Below are 26,390 nucleotides of genomic sequence, written 5' to 3' on the forward strand. Positions count from 1 at the left end.
TAAAATAAAAAATAAAGGGGCAAAATAAGTCAGGTATAAAAGTCCATAGATATTCATACGGGTTTTGGGCTTTTTTAATATATCGGTATTTCATATATTTTTTTATATAATATTATTTCATTTAAATAGAAATATTGGTGTGTGTTTTTACAACCATAGACTGTATATAAAAACAACAACTATTCTTCTAAACCCATTCTTTTCAAACATGAACCCCCGCACGACGGTGCAACGCCGGGGAAAAAACACGCAGCCCGACGCATTTTGATGACGCCATCACCAACGAGCCACAACAAAAACAACAACAGAACTCAGCTGTTCGGCGGCTAACTAGCCGGCCTAGTTACTGATTTCTGTTCTCTACAGTTTTTAGGTGTTTCATTTGTACATGTTACTTCTTACAGTTACTAATGCATTCGGATACAAAGCAAATTATATAAAATATTCAACGATGCGTGGCATTTAGCTGTATTATTTTAAACCCCTTTGTCTCATCTCTGCTAGCTCCTAGCAGGTTAGCATTTAAACTGAGGACGAGGGGGAGCCAGTTCGACCAAAAGGTAACGACACGACTTTTGTCGATTATAGTGTAAAACAATCACTAACTATAGGATATACAGGTTGTCTCTGAATGTGAACCTGTTCAACCGAAAGGTAACGATCAGGAAATAATAAGAGTAAAATAACGGATCTGCCAGAGCACCTCGAGTCATGTCACAAACTGACCGTGTCACACCACGAAACTGTAATTTAATGCCTGCATAACGTTGAGCACGTGAATATCACATTACGTGTAGGTTTTCTTTCAGTGGAGTATTTGTTGATGAAGTAACGTTACACCAACCTCGGTTGATCAGCTTCACCTGGACTTTCAAGGGAAAGCCACCTAATTTAGGAGTTTACATATGGTACGATTACAGCTACTGAAAACAGTTGTGCTTAAGCCATACGATACTAAGTTTAATTTATACACCAAGATAAAGTTTAGGTTCAAGCTGAACCACAATTCAAGTATGTTAGAGCTTAAAATACAGCCACATAAGTCAAATAGGTAGGTTTACAAGCCGAGCTGTTCAGCTGGACTAAAGTCATGTGAATGTTGATGGTGTTCTCCATTCAGAGCCTAAAGGCATGTTGTATTGCCTGCTGTAAAACAGACCACATAGTGAACCACAGCGGGTCTTGTTTTTTCTGCTAGTTAACTTTGGACAACTTGAAAAAAAGAAACAAAAAAGTCTCACCCAAATAAAAGATTCATGCAATCCACATAGCAAAACACGCCATTAAAAACATAAAACATGTACAACATAACAACTGTGTTAAATCTTCTGTCATTGTGTTCATTGTAAATCATTGTGAATTATTTTCTGTCTGTTTCTTTTCTTTAAGACTTCACCAGGCCAGAAACATTTATGGCAGAACTAGACCACAAGACCAACCGGTGGAGATTCTGACCTCCACCAATGACGACCAACATCATTTCCTCATCTGTCATCATGTCACCGAGAAAAAGACCCCTGGTGCCTGTAAGCAGCCGTCGGAAAGCAACGGATGACTACTTCCCTTTCAACTTCCTGCCGGTGGAGTGCCAGCTGCATGTCTTGTCCTTTCTGAATGAGGTGGATAAGTGTAGCTGTGCCTTGGTTTGCCTGAGCTGGAGCTGTCTCGTCCGCTCGTGGAAGCTGTGGCGGGTGGCTGACTATTCCCGTCGCGGTGTCTTCCATCTGGGTCAGGAGGGGCTACTTGTTTCCAACCGCGAGTTCGAGAGGTGGAAATCCTGGGTCCACCATTACACCCACCACCTCATCTCCCGCCGGGCGAGCCTGCTCACACTGAAGGCCAGCTTTGACCTGGGGGATCGTTGCAACAAGTGGTGCGAGCTGCTGAGCCACCTGCTGGATAATGTTCACTGCAGAGACCTCAGCCACCTGGACCTCAACTGGACCTTTACTCTTCTCGAGCCGCTGGACCTCAGGGTCCACTCCAGCTCCAGCTCACACCAGGACAGCATTACCAAAATGGACCAGGTAACTTGATTTAGCTGGTTTTAGTTTCCACTGTGAATCCAGGTTGAAATTAAAGCTGCAGCGTCACATGTTGGCGGCTCCTGACTTAAGCACCCAGAAGTCTTGTAAGTATTTTGACCTCTGTAAACTGCTGGAACAGTTTAGACCAAAGGATGCCAGTTAGAGTTTCCCTGTTTTATGAGTGACTACACTTCATGTGTGAGGAAATGATCAGACCCAGTACGAGTGGAAGCAAAGAAGAAAAATCTGCAGATTATCGATTAATGAAAATTGGACACTCTTCTTTATTGTACAGTTGATAAAACACATTTTTGATTTTTTTTTTTTTTTGTCTTCTTTTTAAATAACTCCATGCCAGGTAGTTTTAGGTCTCTCTGTCAACATACTGCATACAACACTGGAACAATGTCATATTATCACATGATGATCATATATTTAGTTCATTAATGGATTTGTTAATCAGCAGATATTCAATTGTTAAGTACTTCATCATGCATAAATGCCAAATTGAAGAATCTGATTAATAGTAAAAATGAAGATGAACAATAACAACAGAAGAAATAAAATAGAATCAATGAAATCAAATCAATACATTTCAAAGCAAAGAGAACAGATAATAGAACAATTAAGACGATCACAAGCATAAAACAACAGAAGTGAGTAATTTAAAGAGAAATAAAACAAGGTAAAACCAGGAAAAGCTCTGAGATAAAAGTACGTTTTACTGAGTGATGGTTAAATTCCATTTAGCTGCTCTGGTTTCAGAGTCGCGTGTACAGGTGTAATTAATAACATTAACGACGGCTCTGTTCCATTAAGTGTCTCAGTGAGCCATGTCAGGATGTACAGACCCGGGGCCGATATAATTAATGTGATTGATCACACCCATCACACATCCTGCTCACTGTCCTGCTGTCATGGCCGACTGGGACATGTGAGCTGAACAGTGGGTACTCACGAATAGTCTGTACATTACCTGTTACCCATGTTTTAGACACTTTTAAAAACGCCCTCCGAAACATTCCAATATCCTTTTAAATGTACGCTTCACATGGAATATTTTCAGCAGTTTATCTTCCAGTGAAATTCCCGTTTTATTGGGGAGAAAAGAAAAGCTGGTGATGTTCATAAAGCAGTCACCTGACCTTTTTCCAGCTTCCAAAGGGAGGGGATGGCAGCAACAGTTTGGGAACCAGTGTTATGAGATGTTTTTGTGCAGACTAACACCACATGGTTCATCTCTCTGGTTTGATTTGACAGGTGACGAGTTTCCAGGAGTTGCTGACCAAACTCACCCACAGCTGCCCGCGCATCTCTAAGATGCGGCTACATTTTGACTGGTCGGACTTGTCCGTGTCGCTGCTCACCCAGTTCCAGCAGCTCAGAGTCCTTGAGCTCAAATATTTCTGGGTCTTTAAAGGAGTGACTCCCTCGACGCTGCAGACCCTAACCAAATCCCTGCCTAACCTAAAGTCTCTGACTCTACACATCCTGGTGCCACTAAGGAATCTGGGCATCTCGTACACTCTGGAGTCCCAGTCTCTGGAGTTCCTGGACGTGTCGCCCAGCCGAGGCTTAGTCTTCTCCTGCCTGAAGCTGCCGGCCCTGCGCGAGCTTCGAGCCAAGAAGATCGTCCGCGGGATCACGCTGGACCGGAGGACCAGGCTGAGGATTCAGCACAGATGGCCCTGCCTGTACCACGTCCTCCGTGAGGGCACGCCGAAGCTTCAGGCCCTTAACAATGAGAGGCTCCTCCCCACATGGCGAGAGGAGAGCTACGGGGAGCTGTCTGCTATCCTGGAACAGTCCTGTTACTGTGTTCAGCATCTGGACAGCTGGCTTTGGTAGTCAACTGTAAATGAAGTACATCCCACATCTGGTGGTCAGTTGGTAAATTCCAGAAGAAAGCAGTATATTTCCTGTAAACTCGCCATCGCTGGCCTGATTTAAGTGAACTGAACGTGCACTCATGGGGACACATAATCAAATGACTGCAAACTGTTTCCAAAACAGTAAGCTGCTGCTGTTAATGTGGAGACACTTTCCTAAATGTGGACAAGACAATGATAAACAGCGTGTCTGTAATTGTTTTATTTTGTTGGTCCAATATCTCCAAAAAAAAAACAAAAACTGATTGTACTGTGTTACTGGCCTGGATTCATGGTCCGTGGTCCGTGTTATGAAAAGAAGACTAAACGACTGAGTGAGTGTAATGGCTCCTCAAAGCTGTTGAGCGATGCCTTTTAAACTTTAACTAAACTTGTTCAAAGAGAAACCTATGACAGCGTACCAGGGCTCACTGCTGAGGCGGGAAAACAACAATCCAGACTAAAGGCAAAATATTTGGAGAAAAACATTTGAATTTTATATTAAAGTCAGCATTGAGAAAAAAAAGTGTAATTTCAAGAAAACAAGTTATCTAAAAAGTCCTGAATCATTTTCAGAAACATGTGTGATGTAATGAGAGAAAAGAAAATGTTATAATCTGATATAAAAATCACAGGGACAGATTATTTAAATCTCAAAATATCAGATTTTTAAACAAAATTATCAACATTGAGTTTTTTCTTGAAGTATCCTGATTTTTTTTTTAGAAGTATTTCAAATATATATTACAAGTTAATATTACAACTTTTCCCATCCAAAATATTATTTTTTCCCTAAAAAAAATAATGTTTATTCTTAATATATTACAATTAAACCTCAAAATATTTTGCCTTTCTTCTCTGTCTCTGATTCCCATGAACAACATTTTCTCAATTGTGAAAAACTGACATGTACTGTATTGTATCGATCACTATTGTTATTATTTTGGTTATTGATTGAATGCAGTTGTATTTATCATCACACATTCAGATGTAAAGCTGCAAAGAAACAGAGCTTCTGACTAGAAAACTGCACAAACGGCCGACGAGATCAGGCGTGAGCTGATAGTACACGACTGATCTCGTCGGCCGTTTACACATTTTAACCACGTAAATCTCAGTAACAACAGAAGAAGAAAAAATAACAATCTGTGGCAAGTTAAAACACAACAGTACAGGACCAAAAAGCCTCTCTGAATTTCTGGGTTCTGACCCTGGGATTTAAATGACCTGAAAACACAAGCTGGTTCTGATTTAAATACTTGGCACCTTCAGACTGACAGTATTAATCTGGTGTAATCCCAATCAGGAACCAGGTATCATTCCAGTGCTGGACCAGTTTGCACCCGACATGTTTTTATTTCCTTGTTGATGTGTGATTTTAGATGAAATTTTAATCATGTATTTTTATTTTAAAAGCAGAGAGAGCTAATGTATCGTTTTTTTCTTTTATTTAGGTTTTAAGACATTTAACCTGCCTGTCTTAAAATGACATTTGGAAACTTTTTTTTTTGGCACATTTCCATTGCTGTTATGAAAGGTTAATGTTGTTCGAATCACTGTAGCAAGCAAGTGACCAAAATCCAGCTGTTATTGTTTGTGATCATGGATTCCAGATATATTTTACATGTATGTAAAGTTGTGACATTTTATTTCCATTCCTTCTTCTTTTTTGTTTTTTATCCCGAGCCTCCACTGTTTTGCCTCTGGCTGTCGAGAAATGGAGTCGGTGCCTTTTGCAGTTTCCCTCCTAATCAGTAGAGGACCTTCTTCTCAAAGATTTGGCGAACAGGATTTCTCTCGCAACAGAAACGCGGGTGTGTTTACAGCTGCACGATAGTGAAACGCTCGCGTCTTCAAACTGATGGATTCTGATCATTTCACTCCAGTTACTTGAGCTGCAGATGTGTGTCTGAGGGTATTTATTTTCTCCAGGATATATCGATGTATGTGTGAGATGTGGTTGATGTTATGAAACTTTTTGAGTGTAGTTTCACAAGATCCTTCAAAAGTATTGTCATCATTGTATTAATTGTGTGTGTGTGTGTGTGTGTGTGTGTGTGTGTGTGTGTGTGTGTGTGTGTGTGTGTCATCAACTCATAGTTTCTCAGAGAAACATGAATAATTTAACCGATGACAGCTCTGATCCCAGATCTCCTGCTGTCTGAGGAATAAATCCTTCCTGAAAACAACATATCACAATGTGTGAGTAGAACATCCTGACAGATGTGGTAACATCTGGTCCATAAGACTTTTTTTTTTTTTTTTTTTTACATAATAAATGATTACGGTTTTGAGTTTTCTGGAATCCAATACGGTCATTCTTTTAAGTACACAGGATGCAATGGAAGCAATGCTTTTTTTTTTTTTTATCTGCGTTGCAACACTTCACTCCATGACTGAGAGGGTGGAATTTAATTTAATATATATTTCAAATGCATGACACCAAAAAGTGTCATCGCTGCAGGTCCTAACAGACTGTTGATCAGAGATAACATATAGGGCGACAGCAATGTGGCCCCTGGTTGCGGCCTCACTGTGACTGATGATGATGATGCCATCTTAGTGTTTTAATGTTCTCGGGTTGATTCGATCCCCTGGACTCTCCAACAGGAACATCTGTTCTCAGTACAAATAAGCGCCACCGCACCCTGCTTAGACCCTGTTTTCCTACACAGTTGCCATTTTGCCTCTTGTGTCTCTGTGTTTCCTCTCCTGAGGTGAGTTCTGCGAGTGTGTGTGGTGGTCTTCATGGTGGTCATGGTTCCCTGAAGCTGGGGCTTTCCAGCCAATTCAGTGATTTCCCCAAATCACTCCATCTTCTATTCTCCTCCTCCTCTCTCTTTTTTTCCTTCCTCCCCTCTTATCCAGCCCACTCAGCACTCCTCCCTTCATATGCTTCTCGTTTGTTGGGGAGTTTGTCAGTCTCACAGGATCTATATTTCCATTTATGTTTGGAAGAAGTCATCTGAAACCCCTGCAGCGGTTTTACCTGCTCGTGGATGACAGTCGTTGGAGTTAAAGGCGGCTGCAACCACTTCACCTACAGGTGATGGTGCTGATGTTCTGTGTCCGGCGAGGATGTGATTGTGATGACTCGGGCAATGTGAGGAAGACTGTGGCTGAAAGAAAGTGTTCCTTGAGGTTTACCTAAACCCTGCATTAGTGGAGAGACCACAGTAACCACCTCCAGATGTTTGGGAGCACAATCTGACTGATTATTTACCACAAGACCAACGAACATCGCCCTCTTCACATCATAAGGTTTTACTCTTTGCTCCTTCAGCGATGACCAAGTTAATGATTAATCTAAGTACAGACGCTTAATTGCTAAGGCCAAGCCCCGTTTATGGGAGGGAGGTTTCTTGGACGTGCACTGATCAGTCATTGCAGACCGGAGCTCACGGACTCATCAGACTCGTCTCTACCAGTCAAGCAACAGGACCTTCAGGACTGAGCAGAGGAAGCAGCCGCCATGCCGAAACAGCTCCACATATCCAAGGCTATTGCCGCCACCTTTGTCGTCCTGACCGTCTCCGCCATCGCCGGCCTCGTCACCATGATCATCATGTACCAAAGTGAGCTCTCTACGATGGATCCAACAGCCCCTCCGACCATCCCGTCCACCACCACGGCACCGCCGCCCGTCATGCGGCTGCCGAAGAACCTCATACCTGAGAGCTACGAGGTCGTCCTCTGGCCTCGCCTCTACACCCAAATCATTGAGGTGATCAACGTCACCAGTCCCAACCAGACGATGCTCTTCACTGGAAACTCCACCGTTAACTTCCACTGTGTCCAGAAGACCAGCACCATCTACCTCCACAGCATGGAACTGAATGTGTCTGACGCCAAGGTGAAGAACAGAGACAATAATCAGGATATCGATGTTACCTCAACGTACTATCACAAAGACCAAAGCGACTTTCTCGTGGTGGAGTTGAACACTGCGTTGATGGCAGAAGGAAACTACAGTTTGTTTCTGTCTTTCCATGGAGAGATATCAGACGCTCTCGAAGGGCTGTATGTGAGCTCCTATATCGAAGAGGACGATGAAGGTGATCCAAATGCAGAGAGGTAAGTGAAAAAACTAAACAAGAACAAATGAAAGTTTCAAGCTTTCAAGTTTCTGTGTGCAGAATTTGTAATTTTGGCATTTTTCAAAGTATTCAGTGTAAATCTTATTAAGATTAGTCTATAAATTCATTCTTCACATAAAGTTCAAGAACATAGAGTGAGCATTAAGTTTGACATTGTCTTTGTGAGCCACATTATCTTTGCGATAATACAGCGTAGAAATATGGTTGAAATGTTGCTTGAATCTGTAGTTTCTCCACTTTCCCTTACATATTCATTGCGAGATCATACGTGACAGACGACACTACGACTCAGTGATATTACTAACTTTCATTTTAGGCATTTATTATCCATTTATCTACTATTTTACTCATATATTGCACTATATTTATGAACCTATAGACTTTGCTGAACCCATTTCAAGCACCAAAACAATTCATCCACAACAGTAAAGGTTTGTTTTCTCAAAATAATTGAAGAATTTCAAAAGCACTTGAGCCAAATTATCTCTTTGCTCTACGACAAAAAGGGGCCTCGTCAAAGAGCTGAGTTTGTTCTGAGGTATAATGTTACATGCAAGTGCCCAGTAAATGGTGAGTTTAAAAAATTATGTAGAAATGGAGAAAAAGCCGTCAGACCTCAGAGGGTTAATTTGCGAATCTCTGATTATCAATCGACAAACCTCCGACCCTTGATTTTCTGATTTGTAATCAGTCTGAAAAATGTAATTAATTACTCAGCACATTACTCATTGCTTAACATTTCTTTTTACAAATCACTCAACAGCAACAGTAATTACTTGCATGTTTCATTACCCATCCCCAACCCAAGTTTGTGCTCTCTTAGTACAGGTAGGATCGCGGTAACCATCATTTTATCTAAAAACTAATTAGCCAGTGATATTTTAAAAGCCCAGAAGGGAAGTTTAAAAACACTGACTTCTGTTCTGAATCCTCAAAGACTCTTCCAACCGTCTGGATGAAAAAAGATTTGATCAGATGAAAGATTAAACCTTCAATTTTGATTTTCAAATAAAAAACAAAGATGGCAGCATGCTAGCTACCTGTAGTTTATAGGTCGCAACTCGAGAGGTTAGTTAAGAAAGTGGACAGAATATTAATATACAGAATAAGCCTCTCATTGGATGTATTTAATCTGACCATCAAGAGCTAGCTTAGCTTCGGTAGCTGCACGCAGACGTAACTCTCAGTGAAGCTGCAGGGTTCATAAAACCTGGTGATCCCTGAATACAGACTCACCAGTGGCTGACATTAGCAAACCGCCTCGTCTTACCTCCAGCCCCAGCTGATATGAACCCTACGTCAAACTCCTGTTCAGACAAGGAACAGGAGATAACAGAAGATTAGATAATACTGCTGGCTTTTTTCTTTTTCCAAAACCAACGTTAACGTGTGAAGTTGTTGGCTGCAGTTTTGGAGTAAGATATAAAATACAAACTAAAACTAAACTTTGACCAAAACCTTTGCTTTGATTTTTTTATAATACAAATCAAGACTGTGCCTCTGCGCTCTATAAAATCAGTCTAATCATTCACACATGACTAAGAGATGGCGTTTCTTTCTGTTTAGACGAGCCAGAGAATGAGCCTGGTCAAAACAGACATGAAACCAGATACAACCAAAAACATAACAATGTCTGTTTTCTTTTAAAATAAATATATTTTGAATATCAATACATATAAACAAGAAGAATGCTTAAGTAAATACATTTAGAGTAGGGAAATTAAAGCATAACAGACTACAACTTTGTTATTATAAAACTAAATGTAAAATCTTGCTTCACAATTACATAGATAGTTATATGATTGTTTACATACTTCCCTCAAAACTCCTACTCTCACACTTTCACATATTACATAAAAAAGTGTTTTTTATATTCTGTTCAAACTAATGGATTACCCTCCATATCACTCATTAACAGTAGAAAAATGTATGTCCGCTCTGACAGACTCTTATTTTATACCGTCAAAATAAAACATCAACTTATCTCAAAACCACTTTTCTCCCATCAGCAGTAAAATAATTACACTATCTACCCGGTTAATCCCATTCAATACATCAGAAATAATCAAAATATAAATAATATGTAGATTGGATTCAATAAGTCACATCAGATGTCTTTAATGGGCTGTTGTTTCTGAGCATTTTGTTAATTTATCTGCTTGAAGCTGTTTAATTGTCATAAATTCACAGACTACGGTTTCTCAGTGGTCTTGGCTGACTTCTACCAAACACCCAAAGGTGCATTATTGCATCGCAACCTGACTAAAATTAGTTCTGCATGAAATTTAAATCACTTCTTCATTATTATTATTATAATGGTCCTTTATAAGCTCCTGATGATGAAGTGCTGACTGTCTTCATTTGTATTTACAGATTCCTTGCCGCCACCAACCTTGAGCCGACATTGGCCAGGAGAGTGTTTCCTTGTTTCGATGAGCCAGAAATGAAGGCTGTGTTTCATGTGACCATCATCCACAGGCAAAACACAATAGCTCTGGGAAATGCAGAAAGATGTAAAAAAAAAAATTAATAATTAAAAAAACTGTGATGATGCCAAATACAATATACTGTAACTTGTGTGCGTATGTTTATTAGGCTTCTGGCCACAGAGCAGTCAGAGATAAACAGTATGTTGGCTTTCCTTGTCTCCACTCTCTCAGACTCCACTAACACTCACGATGGTTGGCAATACACTCGTTTTAATCCAACACCGAGGATGTCAACATACTTGTTTGCCTTCACCGTTTCAGAGTTTGAGTCAATCCCCTCCGCCCATGAACGTGTGAAAATTAAAGTATGTATATTATCATAGATGTAAGGTGAATTTCATGTGATTGTTTTGGCAAGTTTCATTTGTAAACTTTTAATTTTCTTCTAAAAACATTTAGAAATTCGATCAAAAGTTTAAAAGCTGGAGGTTTTGATATGGTTTCAAAGCCATACGAAAAATAAGGTTCAGCACCATGAACCAAAACTAGTTATTTAACCTTTCGTGTGTCACATTTGCTGTTTTTTTTTGTATTAAGCTGAAGCTAGAATTAAGAAAAAGTACAAAACAAAAATAAAGTAGGGATGATTTCATCTGTGCTTTATCTACTTTCTTCCATGATATTCTCATACAGACTTTTGCTCGTCCTGAGGCTATTAAAGCTGGACACGCCAGTTACGCAGCCAACATCACCGGAAAGATCCTCACCTTCTACGAGAAACTTTTTGGGATAGATTACACACAGAAAAAGCTAGGTAAGACTTTTCTTGATATAGGTGAATGGTTGTCACCATTAAAAACTTCTTTTGTTTTCTCTCTGTGGTGACAAAAACATTTACACTGGTAAAAATACTCAATTTGCTCTGTTTCCCATTGTTATATCATTTCATATGATCAGAAAGTGTGTGGTACTTTATTTTGACAGTGTGCTAGTTTTCAATATAGTGCAGGAATACATTTGAACATTTTGGATAAACCAGTTTCACAAAGATATTTCAGACTGGTTTGCAGTGTTAAACCAGTCTTAATAATAATCATCAATAATAATAATAATAATCACAAAAGACTGACTCATTTTATGCCAAAACAAATTAGACACCTTACCCCCTGGCTAACTCAGGACTGTCCAAAAACAGGGTCGCTAAGAAAAATAAACAAAGCACATTTTATATGTATATAATTTGATCGTTTGTTAATATCGGTGTTATTCCTTTAGATCAAATTGCACTGCCAGACTTAAATCCTGCAGCGATGGAAAACTGGGGGCTGATCACATACCAGGAGGGAGGCCTGCTCTACGAGGAAGGAGTGTCCTCTTTATTACACAAGGAAGTGATCGCTACTCTCATCGCACATGAAATCGCACATCAGGTTAGAGGAAGAACTCTTTGTGTTTTTCCTGTAACAACAATAAACAATTTTTATGAGATCAATTTGACGGGTGACGCATGTCAATCTTTATCCAGGAGGTTTAATATATCTATATGAGGTTGGAGTATCAGCTCTGTGTTGATGATTTCTTCTCATCTTGTTGACAGTGGTTTGGAAATCTGGTGACGATGAAATGGTGGAATGAAATCTGGCTGAACGAGGGCTTTGCCACCTACATGACCTACTTTGCAGTGGATCACGTTGAGCCTTCATTCAATGTAGTAAGTTCAGATTTACATCTTTTCACTCTGCACCCACAGAGGTGGTGGAATCCATTCCTTCTTTCTAGTTTCCTAAGTTCTTCTTTCCTGTTGCAAAGCTTTTCAGCTCCTGCCACGTAACACGGGACTCATGTACCGCGTTCTTGTCTCTGTGTCTGTCTTCTTCAGAAAGACACATTTATCTTGAGTAGCCTCCACGAGGCATTTGAGGAGGATGCTCTGGCCTCGTCCCATCCTCTCAACCCTCCACCGCAAGATATCCAGACAACGTTTGAGATCATCCAGATGTTTGATTCTATAACCTACAGTAAGGTAAGAGAGTCAAATGAGTCAGGCAAAGAATGCACATCGTCGCTTATGACAACAGGAATGGCGGGCAGCACAGAAGCAGACATAGCCATGAATCAGTATCAAAAAGTTTTGATTGCCGCCGACATGTTATAAGATTAGCTGCATCTAGCACCAATAGGAAGTACTTCTTAAACTTGATTTCTCACCTCTTTGTAATAACGTGATTGTGGGTCTTATAGCTCTTTAAATGTCTCGACCTATCAAAATAAATCTGGACCATACTTTGGCCACATGCTTGTTTTCTTCTGGCCCAGTATTCGCCTGGTTCCACGGCCCAAATCTGGCCCAAATATGGCCCACATACAGCGTGATTGTCAGATGGTATTTCCGCATCTTCTGGCCTCACGCACAGAAAATCTTCCAGCTGGAAGGATACCGGAGGATAACAGCTGGAAACTGCCCAGATGTGGAAGCATATGGGCCAGACTCGGGCCGAGGACCAAGTCATATGTTGGGACAAAAGTTTCACTGTGCTATCCGGGAATACTCTCCCCTCATCTAGTTCACACATGGACTAGATGGAGGTGGCTATTTTTATTTTTTCTTCAGTTGCAGGTCACCTGCATCTGTGAACCATGAATACTGATATTCATGTGTATTTGCTGTTTTCTCCGTAGGGGGCAATTGTGCTGAGAATGCTGGCAGACGTCGTGGAGGAAAGAGTTTTCAACAAAGGAATCAGGGTAAGCAAAAACTTTTCACCCCATTTCGGATTGGCTGTAATCTTTACAAACTGACCTGTGGAGGAAATGATTCAGAAACGCTCCTCTACCAGAATAAAAGCTGCACAAAAGGTCGCTTCACACATTGCTGATACTGTCAGGAACATGAGCACACGGAGAGAGGATCCCTCCATGTGCACATGTTTCCAGGTCATCAGACACAAGAGCTGTCAAAATGTCAATGAAGATGTTAAGTTACAACAAAAAAGAAAAAGTTAGAAACTAAGAAAATAAATCCTCCACATGTATCCCAATGTCCTGGCTGACCACAGAAGAAACAGCTGTCATCCTCTCGTCTAGCCAAAGTTCCTCTACCTCTGTTTCAAACCTACAATTCCTCTATGCTTCAACCCACAAGTGGCATCTGTGTATATACAGTATATGACAGTCCTACTTCTTTGACTCCAGCTCCAGTTGTTCCATGTTTCAGCAGAGTCAACACCGAAATAGAAAAAGTTAAAAATAAACAAAATCTTAGTAAGTAAATCCTCCACAGAACCTGAACACTGTCCCAGACACTCAAGACTAAAGGTGGCGTCTGACTTCACATTTACATAAAAAGAAACACCCACCAGTGATGGATTTGATTGTCTGTGAGTCTAGACTTCAGACTGAGAGGCACCTTCATCATGCCAGGCGAGGTTGTTTTTGTGAGAAGATGCACCCTTTTTGATAATTCTGTGACTCACCATAAAGTATGACATGAGTTACAACATGGGCGGGGAACCAAACTACCACACCAAAGTTTTCTAAATTGATGCTTTAATTATTTTGTGGAAGGAAAAAAAAAAAAGGAAAAGAAAAACATCTGCCTCATAAATCACACAAACCTTCTGTAATATTGTGTATTCCTGGTTCACTTCTGCAAAACCAAAAGATTTACTGAAGTCAAGAAAAAGAAAAGCAAACCACATGCAAACCGACAGTGAAGGGTTTCACTTCGCCTTTGGAGACTCACAGCTGACAGTGCCACATGGACACGTTTTGAGGTGGATGGAAAGGAGCTGATTTCGGTCGGTACGCTCAGTGTTATGTTGCAACGGTGGCATCAGAACCAAAGAAAGTGTCGCTACCGGCTAGTTCTGGGAAAGCTGTTGAGATTGAGTAGCACCGGCATGTTCCTGGCTTGTTGCTGTGTTTGTCGCAAGCTACAGTAGATTACCAACTAGTCCTGCGAGTCCTCCCCAAGTCATTAAGCCTATGGCACTGCCTGACTCGCAAACACAAGTGTAGGTTTGATGCGGTTGAGTGTGGTGAGCGAGTCTTTAGTGTTCAGACAGAATCCCTTGCGTTATTCGTGCAAAATTTACCCACTGGACTGAACTCACTGCTAATGCAACAAAAGCTCTCTCTCTCTCAGTTTGTAGAGGCGCTGGAGTCGGTTACATAAGTTTATTTGCACATCAATAAACAAAATTTCCATCATATATCCAAATCCGATCTGTTGACAATAACATTGTATTACTGTTTCTCTGAAGTGAAACATTCCAACATCTGGTTTTTGTCTGTTGCAGTGGGAAAAGGAGGTTTGAAATCGACAATATTTTAATCTACTTGTAACTTCCCGCTGGCTCGAGCTAAATCAGTGAGTGTGTTGTATGTTCCCTGTGGGATGGAACAGACGGTCAGAGTGATCCGAAACTCCTCTGGAGACCTGCAACACCTGCTCAATCGTTTCTATTCAAGCGCGTGTGTGTGTGTGTGTGTGTGTGTCAAGAAAAATTAAATAACGCCTGTTTTCAGCAAAACATTTATTTCAACATTACATCCTCTTGCGCTCTGCTGCTGGCAGCTGTGTTTGGAGATCTCCATCCAGTTCTCAACATCGATTCTGAATACAAAATTTCCTCTGGAAAATAATTGTTTTGACTGCAGGATGAAATTGTGTTAACTAAAACCTCTCTCTCTCTTTCTCTCACTCTCTGTTTTTATATTTTAGATGTACCTCCGGGACTTTAGCTTCAAAAACACTGATGAGAGCAACCTCTGGGATTATATACAAGAGGTCAGGCATTAGATTTAGTGGGAAGTTTTTGTTACTGGTTTTCAGCATGTCCTGTTTTGTAACAATTATTATGATAATACTCATTTACTGTCTGAATAATCATAGATTAGACTACAGTATTTATGTGGCATAATATTTCCTGACTTGTAGGCTGTAACTGAGGATGGCGGTCACACCAAGGTCGCCAAAATGATGGACACCTGGACCAATCAAATTGGTTATCCTGTCATCACCATCAACACGACCAATGGGGAGATCTACCAGAAGCGCTTCCTCTTCAATGACACTTCTGAATCCAGGTTTGTGCTAAAGTCCCAATAGACGCTCAGCTGTAGGTTTGGATATGTATTTAATATGCTGTAGATGTTGTAATTACACTAACACTTACTGTCCAGATGAGAAAATCATCGACCAGTGTCTTTACTTTCTCTAAAATGTTAAATATTAATGATAGAAGTGAAGAAAGAAGCTTTTATACAGTGAGTAATGCAAAGGTACATGGGTATTTGGGGTGTTTATTGACTTACATACTCTATGATATATTACTCTGCAAATTAGAGTCACATGGTGTGAGAGGATAGTTTGTACAGATGTAACATGAGTGGTTTGGATCACTTTTGATAAAAGAAACAGCCGGATCGAGACGGATTAACTTCACTCGTCCACTTCGCAACAACAACACTTCCTGTTTCTAAGTCACATGTCACTAAACTAGCCATGAGGTCAGGAGGACTTAGACTGAGGTAAATCAGAGAGAAACTAGAGAGACTAGGTTACTGTAACTGTTTTTAAAGATGCACATGTACGTATTTAAACTTGTAAATAATTGTATAAACATAAATATGTAAATAGTTAACTGTAAACATATATATACACACAACATGAATTAACATGTGGAGTCCCACAAGGCTTAGTATAGGGTCCTACAATTTATTTTACAAATTAAAGTTACACTTCAATATGTTTAAATGAACGATGAATCAACGTGATGGCTGTTTCTTGTATTGATGATCTTAAAGTGAACTCTGCAGTTTCTGCAGTTTTTTAGCATCTTTCAGGTCATTGTTTTGATTTTCTAGCTCGTAGCTTTACCGTTACGGTTCGGCCTCATTTCCAGAGAGAGTAGAAAGCTGTGATAAACCCACTTTCCACTGTCCAGCACAAGAATCATCCCCCCTCAATTTAACCTTCTGGGGTATTTTAAGGCTTATTGTTTTGGTTTATAAACCCAGGGTGTATTACCTGCCAAGCACCGAACAGCGGAGACAAAATTAGAGACTAGCTGGTGAATGTAGTGGAGACTTGAGCAACTGAAGCAACAGATATTGTCACTCTCTGTCACGTGTATAATTGTTGACGAATACAAACCCAAAATGTGAAAAATGGTTATGACTTCCTCCTTCATTGGGGTTTTACATCTTTAACAGGAACATATTCGCATTCAGGCCAGGATTAGAGAAGATTGTTTACCTTCACTCCAGTATCTCTCCAAAGGCCAAAGTTGAATCATAAATCTGTCCTCCAGTGACATCTTCACTTTACTATGTTCAACTCCTTCCCAGAATAGTTTTCACATAATAATTAAATAGTTGATTTCTTCTGTCTGTTTTCAGTTGGCAAAATGCAGTGTGTCATTACATCAGCGCCAGCTTGTTAACCAAGTACTTTTCTGCCAGGCCTGCATGAAATCATTGCAGTTGGCTATATAGAGTATTCTGAAGCAATGCTTTGTAACTATGAGCTCCATAACACTGCCACGGTGAGTTGCATAATAATTTAACTCACTGTGACCTGGTTCAAAGTTGCTTTCGGCCCCTTGCAGACCACAACAACTCAGTACCTTTATTACCTTATACTAAAAATGCTTCTCTCTAGATTGTTGTTTCGGCTGTTCACTGTATAAAAGCTTAATTATCATTTCTTTCCATTAGCATCCTGGGCCTGTCATCACATTTAACTGTTATACCTTGTTCTCTGTTTTCTCTGTCTATTTAGTCTTTGGTGGGAGGTCCCGATCAGAGTCATGTCCAATACGACTGGAACTCAATTGACCTGGTTAAGGACCCCCGGCCCAGGTAACAGAATACACCACAGATCCTTGGAATAAACCCCTTGAGCCAGACACACTAAGGGTTTTAAAGGAGGATGATTGTTTATTCTGCCAGATTTACTAAAATCACACTATTTGCGACAGTCACTTTTCGTAGAAGCAAAAACAAAGCCAAAATCGCAATGCCACTTTCTTAGTCCATGTTGTTCTTTCTCCAAACACTCAATTTTTAAAAACTTTGGTTTCATATTTGACAAAAAAAAAAGTTTAATCCAACTCACAGAGGTCTAGATAGAAAAACTCTTTGACAATGTTGACTCTTGGACATGCTTGTAAAGGTAGTTGTGATGGTTTTTGACTGGGTACAAGTCGGTTGGAGGTGTTTGTTCATTTTTCATCGATTTGTGTTTTGCACAAAAGTTCACTGTTACTTACCTTCAACCAAATCATGATGTGTGTTTTGAACAGAAACGATGGACAAATTCCTCTCAAAGCACGGAGAGTGGATCCTGGCAAACGTCAACTGCACTGGATACTACAGAGTCAATTACAACCCGGAGAACTGGGACGCACTCCTGACTCAGCTGGAAACAAACCCACATGTGAGCACCGAGCCAAACAATGAGTTAGCAAATCACAGAACTGAGCAGAAAACCAATCTCCATCTAGATACTCTTCATTTTACGAGATGCTTTTTTACAAGGAAGTAAAATTACAACAAGATGCCCGCAGAAGGCTTTGCCCTGAAATCTTTAGAGAACGGTGGATTAAATGAAATCTTGGCTCATTAATCCAAAATTAAGAAAATTGTTAACACACTTCTCTGGGTGTTCAGTTTGTCATAGTTGACTGATTCCTAGACAATACTGACAGATACGGTGGCGAGCCGAATGAGTGAAGTCTGAGTGAAATAAACTTAAAGTCATTCAGGTGGATTAGAGGCGGCAGTTAATAGAAAAATAAACACGAGGGGAAATTAAAGAACTCAACTGAAAATCCAACACAGGAAGTAAATCCACAGAGAACATGAGGACACACAGACAAACTGACAAGGAGTGAGGGGAACAGGTAACGAGACACAGGTGAAACACATTAGGGAACAGCAGGTAATCACAAAGATACTTGGGCAGGAAGCAGAAACAACAAACAGACACAAGGAAAGTAATTTCAAAATAAAAGTGAGTCCAGAAAGTGAGTGAAAGGGTAGATCATGATGAAACTAGACTGTGGATAAACCTTTCATTGGTAATGTTTTCAGCAAGGTTCACATAGTCATTTCGGACAGTTTGTGCATTATTGTGAATATTGGATCACCTCTGTATGAGAGGAAGAAAAAAAAGATGGCAGCTGAATAATGTGACTGAAGGAAACCAGACGGCTCACAACTGGACCTGACTCCAGAACGAGACTCTGGGGGAAAATAAATGTTTTGACAAGTGAAAAGGTTCAAAAGTTGGTTGGAAATTAATTTTGACTTCATGGTGCACTAGAGGGATTTTAATGAATCCAAAATGTGTACCTGCAGTTCTTGAAGCTGGCCCAATTCAGAAAATATGATTTTCTATCCTAACAAACCAGCTATGATCTGTTTGCTAAATTTGGTACTTTGAATTACTAATTAAGTAATTATGTCCATTACTTTGAGTATAGATCCTCCTTAAAGGACTGGAGTACTTTCATTTTAAAAATACTTAAGTATTCAAACGTCTTTTTTGAAGTTCGGTCGTGGTAAATGAGGAATATTTAAAACAAAAGGAATCTTTCTTTATTTCCAAATGTTTCAAACCTAGACTTCAGATCAGATCACGGTCTCTGCTGGAGAATCTTCTGCCTCTTCTTTTTCTGACGTGACAGGTTCGAACATGAATGACAGTGTAGGAGTTGACTGTGATAGTTTTTTCTCCTGTGATGGAAACAGCACATGGTCTATCGCATTTTCAAAATAAAAGGAAATTCCTTCCGCTGACTAAAAGCTCTGATTCAAAGTAAGAGTACTTCATAGAAATATAAAAACAATACTCTTGAAAGTCCCTAAGTAAAAGTTTGTTACTGTCCAGCCCTGCAGGGATTTGTGGTCCCGAGATGATGAATCCTAATGACTTTGCTGATCCCCTGACTTTTCCTTGAGCGCAACCAGCAGTTCAGAGGTCATTACGTTGAGCCATTAGTGAGATTTTATGTCCTCATCACTTGAGTTATTTCAGTTCATCCCTTAAGGAACGCAAATACCTTTTCCAGATTTCACAAATCTCTCTTGAATAGTTTGAACGTGAGTCGGGACAAGTCGTCAGGATTCATCGTCTGGGGAACGAGAATGTCTGAGCAAAACTTTACGACTTGCTGGTGGAAGGTCAGGGGATCAATAAAGTCGTTACGAATCCTCTTCTCGGGGGCACGTATGGCTTTATAAAAATTAAAGGCAAGCCATCAAATAGCTGTTGAGATATTTCTCTTCTGGACTGAAGTGACGAGCCAGCTTAATGACAGTTATTGACATTCCTGGAGCGATGGCGTTAGCAATAAAAAAGCCTCTTGATCATTGGATTATATGGCAGCTTGAAACAGAAACTGCCTTCACAGAGACGAAGCTTAAACTCTACTCAGGGTTTTGGGTTGATTTCTGACTTTAAAAACTCGTAGATTTAATGCAGTAATCGATAGATAATTATTTGGTTGTCCCTGACGTCGTTGTCTTTCACTCACCTTGCTCTTTTTTTCCCCAGCGGATCCCACTGATGAACAGAGGGCAGCTGGTTGATGACGCATTTAACTTGGCAAGGTGACAACTGGATTATTTTGACCTGCACTTTCAGTATACATCCAGGTTTTGTTTCTGTCTCTTCTGAAACCTGCTTTAGTGCCTAAAAGGTGTTTTTGGTGCTGTTCTACTTGCTGCACTTTGCCAGAAATGCTGTTTGCTGGACAAATACAAACATAATTATGACATGAAGAAGAAATTATACAGTTGACAACAATATTTCCCACCAATCAGGCACTGTCTATGTTCATGCCACAGGAGTCACCTCAATTTTAAAAATCTGATTTTATTAAAAATCAAATCTCTCTTTTGCTCAGGGCCAAACTTCTCAACGTGGCTCTGGCTCTGAATTCAACCCGCTTCCTTCGCCGTGAGAAAGCGTACCTTCCCTGGGAGTCAGCTGTTAGAAACCTCGAGTACTTTGTCCTCATGTTTGACCGCACTGAGGTGTATGGACCCATGCAGGCATGTGTCATGATATTCAAAATGAAAAATGTATCTTGCTATATTACATTACTATAGAGGGTGGATGTAATAAAGCTGTCTCCTCCTGCAGGCGTACCTCCGGGAACAGGTTAGGGAACTGTACGGCTTCTTCAAGAACTACACAGAGCACTCACAAGTCCCAGAGGACCACTCTTTACAGTAAGGGAATATGAATTTTACGGGGGGTTTTTCAGGGTTAGGTGGCAAAAAAAAACAAACAAAAACAACACAAACAAACACGTAATGCAGATTTAAGCAACCCATAATTATCTCGTCTCCTCAAATGATGCAATATTTCATTCATTACATCCAAAATAATAGTGAAATTACTGTGCTTCAACCCAAGGTACAACCAGATCCTCGCCATAGAGGTGGCATGTTCCAATGGACTCCCAGAATGCGTGGAGATGGTGCAACAGATGTTTGCTTTCTGGATGAAAAACAACACCAACATGTATGAACACTACTGTGGAAGTATATCATTTGAAATTTGATTGTGACACTGTCTTTCTAATCCACACATTCTTGAAATTACCCTTAACTTACATGATTGTCTTGTAAATTACTGGTTTATAAAACGTTGTCTTATTGTGATAGTTTTCGTTATATTCTGTAGCTTTACTTTCCAGCAGTGATTTAGTTAAGGTAGGTGTCATTTAATCACTTTTTGTATGTTTATGTGTTTATGGCTGTTGCATTGTGGGTAAATTTAAAGCTGCACTTGGCAGGATTTTTTTTGCCAACATGCACTCTATAATCGTAAATCACAAAGTGGTGAAACCATGAACGACGTGAGAATAATGAAACAAACAGTAACTCAGTAACGTTTCCAAGTGCAACTTTAAATGACAGAGACACTCCCCTTTCTTTGAACGTGTATACTGTTTATGCCCATTACTTTAACACACATGCATCTATGTACATGCATGAAAATGTAATGTAATGCATTTGCACTTGCCAGCATTTGTATGTGGATGTGTATATGCTGAGTTTACATGTGCAACTCGAGGAATCCTCGTCTGAGTCGAGGGTGTAAGGATGGCTGGTGACTTGACTTGACAGTGTGTTGTGTTAAAGGAGCTATTTGTATGTTTTAGCTATTGCAACATAGCTAGCATTAGCATTAACAGCTGTTTACTTATGAGTCTAGAAGAAACGTTGCAAGTTAAGCATCAAATTTCATTTCTTTAATCGCCATGAGCTGTCTCCAGCAGTGGAAAGCAACACCAATGCTAGCTCTCATCTCTATGACGTCTTTTCTTTACTGAAGTTAGCATGCTAACCAGCTAGCCCCAGCCTGTCTTGTCTTTTTACGATTGCGGCTTACTGTAGCCTGTAACACAACGATGGCCGAAGCTCTTGTCAAGCGACAATCACCACCAGCCGCTCCTGGAAAGAAACAACGTCTAGCTGCACAGAAAATTTAGAAATAGTTTCTTTGAAAAACCATGATGGGTTTTCCAGTTGCAAAAATTATGTGGATTTTAGTTTTGCTAATGGAGAAATTTTGTCAAAATAGTGTCAACATCCCTTTAAATGTTCGTAGAAGTGGAAGAAAATACATCAAAGTAGATCAGATGTAGAACATGGTCAGAAAAAAGGTCAAGTCAACAGTCCGGGAAAACCAAGAAAACGTGAAAATGAGAGTGTGTGTGTTGTTGTATATGATCCAGAATCCACCCCAACCTGCGGTCTGTCATCTACTGCCAAGCTGTGGCTTATGGTGGGAAGGCAGAGTGGGAGTTTGCCTGGAAGAAGTATCAGAGTTCGAGCGACATCTCAGAGAAAGACCAGCTCCGCAAAGCTCTGTCCTGCACCAAGACGATCTGGCTGCTCAACAGGTGACGCCAAAAAACAAACTTGAACACATGTACATAACAACTCCTTTCATTAAGGACACACACGCGATAAGATGAATCCCAAACACACGGTTTTCAGTGTCTTCCTTATCTTGCAGATACCTGGAGTACACCTTGGACCCTGAGAAGATACGTCTGATGGATGTTGCTTCCACTATAAACTACATAAGCGAGAACGTGGCGGGGCAGGCGCTGGCCTGGAACTTTATCAGAGGACACTGGGAATATGTCAGTCAGGGGTAAGGTTGATGTTTGGGCTTTACAGATTATTACATGATGCTCGTATTTTGGTCCGAGGCTGATGATGGGCAGTGTTTTTCTAATTGTTGCTAATTGTTTGCATCACATATGGTCATTTGATCAACTGTTGATGTAAGTAATTACATTAATGCAGCTTTAATCCAGCAGTTAAACTTTTGCGTGCTTGTTTGTCTTTGAAGTGAGATGAGTCCAATACATCTTAAAGCTGCACTATTAATATTTTTTATGTCAACAATAGATCATATGATTATACATCGAAGTTCAAGAAAGTGGTTTCTATTGTTATGTGAAAGGTAACAAACCCACAAAGAAATATCCCCTGACTTTGCAGCCCCCTTCAGTTCTATAGAGACTTTTAATCTGCAAATGTGCTGTTCAGCCTCATTTCCAGCACAAAGGTTAAAAAAAACCCCAACAACTTCAGGCATGTAGCCAGATAAAAACAATTTGCTCAGGAGTTGGTGGAAACCGAAACAGAACTAAAAAGAGAGTGAATATTGGACTTGCATTTGTGATTGATTCCATGAGGTGGACAGAAATCATACTCACAGTCTCTGCTGAATGTATAATGTATAAGTTAACCAGTAACTGGTTTTAATGTTGTGGCTGTCGCTGATCAGTAGCTCCCAGGATGGCAAACCCCCCCCCCCAAAAAAAAATCAATTATGCAGCTTTAGATCTCTGTGTGTCTAGCACAGATATCAGGGTTGCTCTGTGCAATGGCAACAGAGTCTTGGCAGTATTGATTACACAGCCACATGATAAAAGGCAATAATGGCTGCAAATATGGTAGCAATCTTCATAAAGCAGCAGTGTGCAGAGCTATAGTGTGGCGATTGTTAAATATTGGTGTAGTCAGGAGACAGCACTCTTGTTGTTAGTGTTTTCTTTACGGATATGCTGCCGCTCGCTGCTTCATCACAGACATCAGAAGAGCGTTGTTGTTTACAGAGGCCTCTCGACACTGAAGAGTCCTGGCCGCGGTCAAGTCATTTAAATAAACAAGCAGGACCATAAAGGAAAAGACTACCATAACGAAAGTGTCATCAAGCACAAAGGTCGTCTTGTTTAATCTGTGCTTATCATCAGCACTCCTTCATAAAGTCCCCACTGTTTGCGCTGTCACCGGGAAGCTTAACTGATCTGTATCAGAGTTTAAATATACAAAACCGACTGGGTTTCATTTCGTGAGCAAACAGTGACACCTGAGATTGATCTGAATCAAGTAATCAGCAGGCATTGAAGGCTTGTTCAGTATGAATCAAAATATATCCCAATCCCTGCTAGATTACATCTTACAGGTTATAATGTTCAGTTTTTGTTGAAATTGTTTTTAGAAAGGTGTTTATTTAACTATAAACCAACAAACTGTATTGCCTCATACTGAAAGGTGTTCCTAATATTTTGCCTAATATTTTTCTTCCTCCGCTGACAGGGATGCAGCCACGGTGATTGAGGGAGTGACCAGCAGGTTCTCGACACAGTTTGAACTAGAGGAGGTAATCACATCATGTTTTTATTGTGTTAATTGTGTTGTGTCATGATAAAACCAGCGTGCAATGACGTCAAACAGATGATGTCCTGCCAGTCACGCACCAATTATCGATTGAACACGAAATGAGTAACCAGATACACCCTGATATCTTATCTCAAGTCTTTCTGTCATCAGGTGTTCTACTCATGTTAAGACAGTGTGTTTTATTGTTTTTGTTTTTTTTAACCTCTGAGCCATAAACTCAAAAATACACTACATACACATTTCTTATTTAAAGGAGCTATTTAGAAGTTTTGCTGTTGCTACATAGCTAACGTTAGCATTAGCAGCTGTTTACTGAACGGTCTAGAAGAAACATTGTGAGTTTAGTATCAGACTTCCTTCCTTTACTCTCCAGCGGTGGAAAGCAACGCCAGCGTTAGCTCTCGTCTCTATCACGTCTTTTCTTCTACTGAATTTAGCATGCTAACCAGCTAGCCCAATTTCGTCTTCTGTTAGCGACCCGCTGTAGCCTCCAATCTGCCCAGAACACGTAGCACTGCTCAGAGGGCGTATAGTAAAACTTGCAAATACACTTTTTAAAATGATGAGGGTGGTTATATTCTATATTTTCTATATTTTTATTCTATAATTTTTTATACGGCCAAAACCAGAGACATATTGTTTTCAGGTTCTCGGGTTGTCCGTACGTACAAATATCCGTTCGTCCCGTTCTCGTCGGCACGATATCTCAGTAACTTCTTCAAATTTGGTTCAAACATTCACTAATTGTTGTCCAGACGGTATTCAAAACACATCAATGAGTCATGCCCTTTTGTTCAATCCACAGTTTTTTGCAAATGTTTCTCTACCAGGATTAAACTGTACATTATTCAGTCGTGGGGTTAAAACAAGTTCGGTGTGAGTGTTACCTTCAGCAGGATGGTTTATGTGAGTCAAAATCAGCTACAGTGTGTGTTGATGGTAATGGAGGAATGGATTCCCAGTGCACGGGTGTGGCTCCCTGATGTGTTTTTAATAGCATTTTGGACAACAAGCGAGTTCAACGACAGAGAGGAATAAGCAATAATCAGAGTAATCAGGGCTTTGGCAACACAGGCAATACTTGGGAGAATAATTGATTAATTCTGGGTTTGGTCTTTCATGTGCATCTGTTGTAGAGTACAGGCCTATAGTAATATATTTGAATCGGCTTTATATTTTCTCTTAATTATGAGAAAACGATCTCATTATTACAAGATCAGGCTTGCTTTTTCTTCTTTGGTGAATACAATGTGTTTTCATAGCAATGCCCTAACATCACTGTCTCATCTGTTTGTGTTTTGCAGCTGGAGCGGTTTGCCACTGACTATGCTCTGGATTCTGCTACCAGGGCAGTGTACCAGGCCATAGAGCAAACCCAAGTCAACATCGAGTGGGTCGGCGAGAACAAAGACGTTATACTAGAGTGGTTTGAAAGTCAATCGTCTTCGTAGAGTGAAAAAAAAAAAAAAAAAAACGTGGATGTTCCACCTTCTCTTGATCCACAGAACAAGAACTGATCATGATTAATTTTCTGGTCTATTTTTCGCGGGAAAATGATCTGGAAAAATAATCCATGAAACAAGAGATTCATTTCGAGCAAAAACTGATACATGCGGAGAAATGTGGCAGTAAAAAAAAAAAGCAGTGTTTATGTACAGCATACACGCATATACATTATTTATACAGTATATTCAATGAAAATGGGCAAAGTAACAAGATTTTTACTCCTCTGTTTGTGATTTTGCACATGATGCTGATACAGCATCAATTTTATAATCAAAGTTTGAACTGCTTACAGTGGGGAAAATGGATTGAAGCTTCCATTTGGATTGAAGTTCATGGCAAATATGAATTTGGTGGAAAAACAGCTCAAATTTGATGCTGCTACTTTCCTGACCAGTCAAAACCAAAGGACATAACCTCATCTGTTTGTTTTAGTAAACATGTCAATATGTGTATTATATATGTTTTAATCAATGAACCAAATTATTCTTGTACGTCGCTGAAATTGTTATTTTTAATAATAAAACATCAACATCATGTTAAACATGAGCCCTTTCATCCATTACCTCAGTTTGTTTCACCGGGAGGAAACTGTGCGTGTTGTGTTTGATAACAAGATAATTATCATCATGATGATGATGGGGAACAGTATCGTTCAGGTCACCACTGGAATAACTTTGAGGTGTGTTTGGGCGTCATTATCAGTTATGATCAGGACAGGATGTATGCACGACTCTGAGGCAC

General features: G+C 40.1%; 2 protein-coding genes across 2 annotated transcripts; both read left to right on the plus strand.

The window, feature by feature from the left end:
• The first annotated feature begins 283 nt into the window (after positions 1-283).
• On the plus strand, positions 284-6,194 carry LOC111665058 (uncharacterized). Its single transcript, XM_087177611.1, has 3 exons — positions 284-560; positions 1,390-2,027; positions 3,288-6,194. Exons 2-3 carry the CDS (start codon positions 1,464-1,466, stop codon positions 3,873-3,875), a joined length of 1,152 nt encoding a protein of 383 aa, XP_087033737.1. The 5' UTR covers positions 284-560; positions 1,390-1,463; the 3' UTR covers positions 3,876-6,194.
• A 736-nt stretch (positions 6,195-6,930) lies between these two features.
• anpeplb (alanyl (membrane) aminopeptidase-like b) lies at positions 6,931-26,193 on the plus strand. Its single transcript, XM_023419931.2, has 20 exons — positions 6,931-7,969; positions 10,366-10,505; positions 10,653-10,786; positions 11,115-11,235; positions 11,697-11,851; positions 12,019-12,132; positions 12,301-12,444; positions 13,101-13,166; positions 15,145-15,210; positions 15,361-15,509; positions 17,206-17,285; positions 17,729-17,862; positions 19,984-20,039; positions 20,336-20,483; positions 20,575-20,663; positions 20,851-20,958; positions 22,178-22,345; positions 22,462-22,602; positions 24,060-24,123; positions 25,448-26,193. The coding sequence occupies exons 1-20, from the start codon at positions 7,368-7,370 to the stop codon at positions 25,592-25,594; spliced, it is 2,826 nt and encodes a 941-aa protein (XP_023275699.1). The 5' UTR covers positions 6,931-7,367; the 3' UTR covers positions 25,595-26,193.
• Positions 26,194-26,390: the final 197 nt, after the last annotated feature.

This window comes from Seriola lalandi, unplaced genomic scaffold (assembly GCF_002814215.2).
Source record: "Seriola lalandi dorsalis isolate HSWRI2012SDOR001 ecotype SW California unplaced genomic scaffold, Sedor1 jcf7180002054614, whole genome shotgun sequence".
Lineage (NCBI taxonomy): Eukaryota > Metazoa > Chordata > Actinopteri > Carangiformes > Carangidae > Seriola > Seriola lalandi.

Coding starts and splice junctions, on each gene's coding strand:
- LOC111665058 (XM_087177611.1), top strand. CDS start 1,464: ATGACGACCAACATCATTTCCTCATCTGTCATCATGTCACCGAGAAAA. Junction 2,028..3,287: donor GCATTACCAAAATGGACCAG/GTAACTTGATTT, acceptor TTGATTTGACAG/GTGACGAGTTTCCAGGAGTT.
- anpeplb (XM_023419931.2), top strand. CDS start 7,368: ATGCCGAAACAGCTCCACATATCCAAGGCTATTGCCGCCACCTTTGTC. Junction 20,484..20,574: donor AGGTGTATGGACCCATGCAG/GCATGTGTCATG, acceptor CTCCTCCTGCAG/GCGTACCTCCGGGAACAGGT. Junction 22,346..22,461: donor ACGATCTGGCTGCTCAACAG/GTGACGCCAAAA, acceptor CTTATCTTGCAG/ATACCTGGAGTACACCTTGG.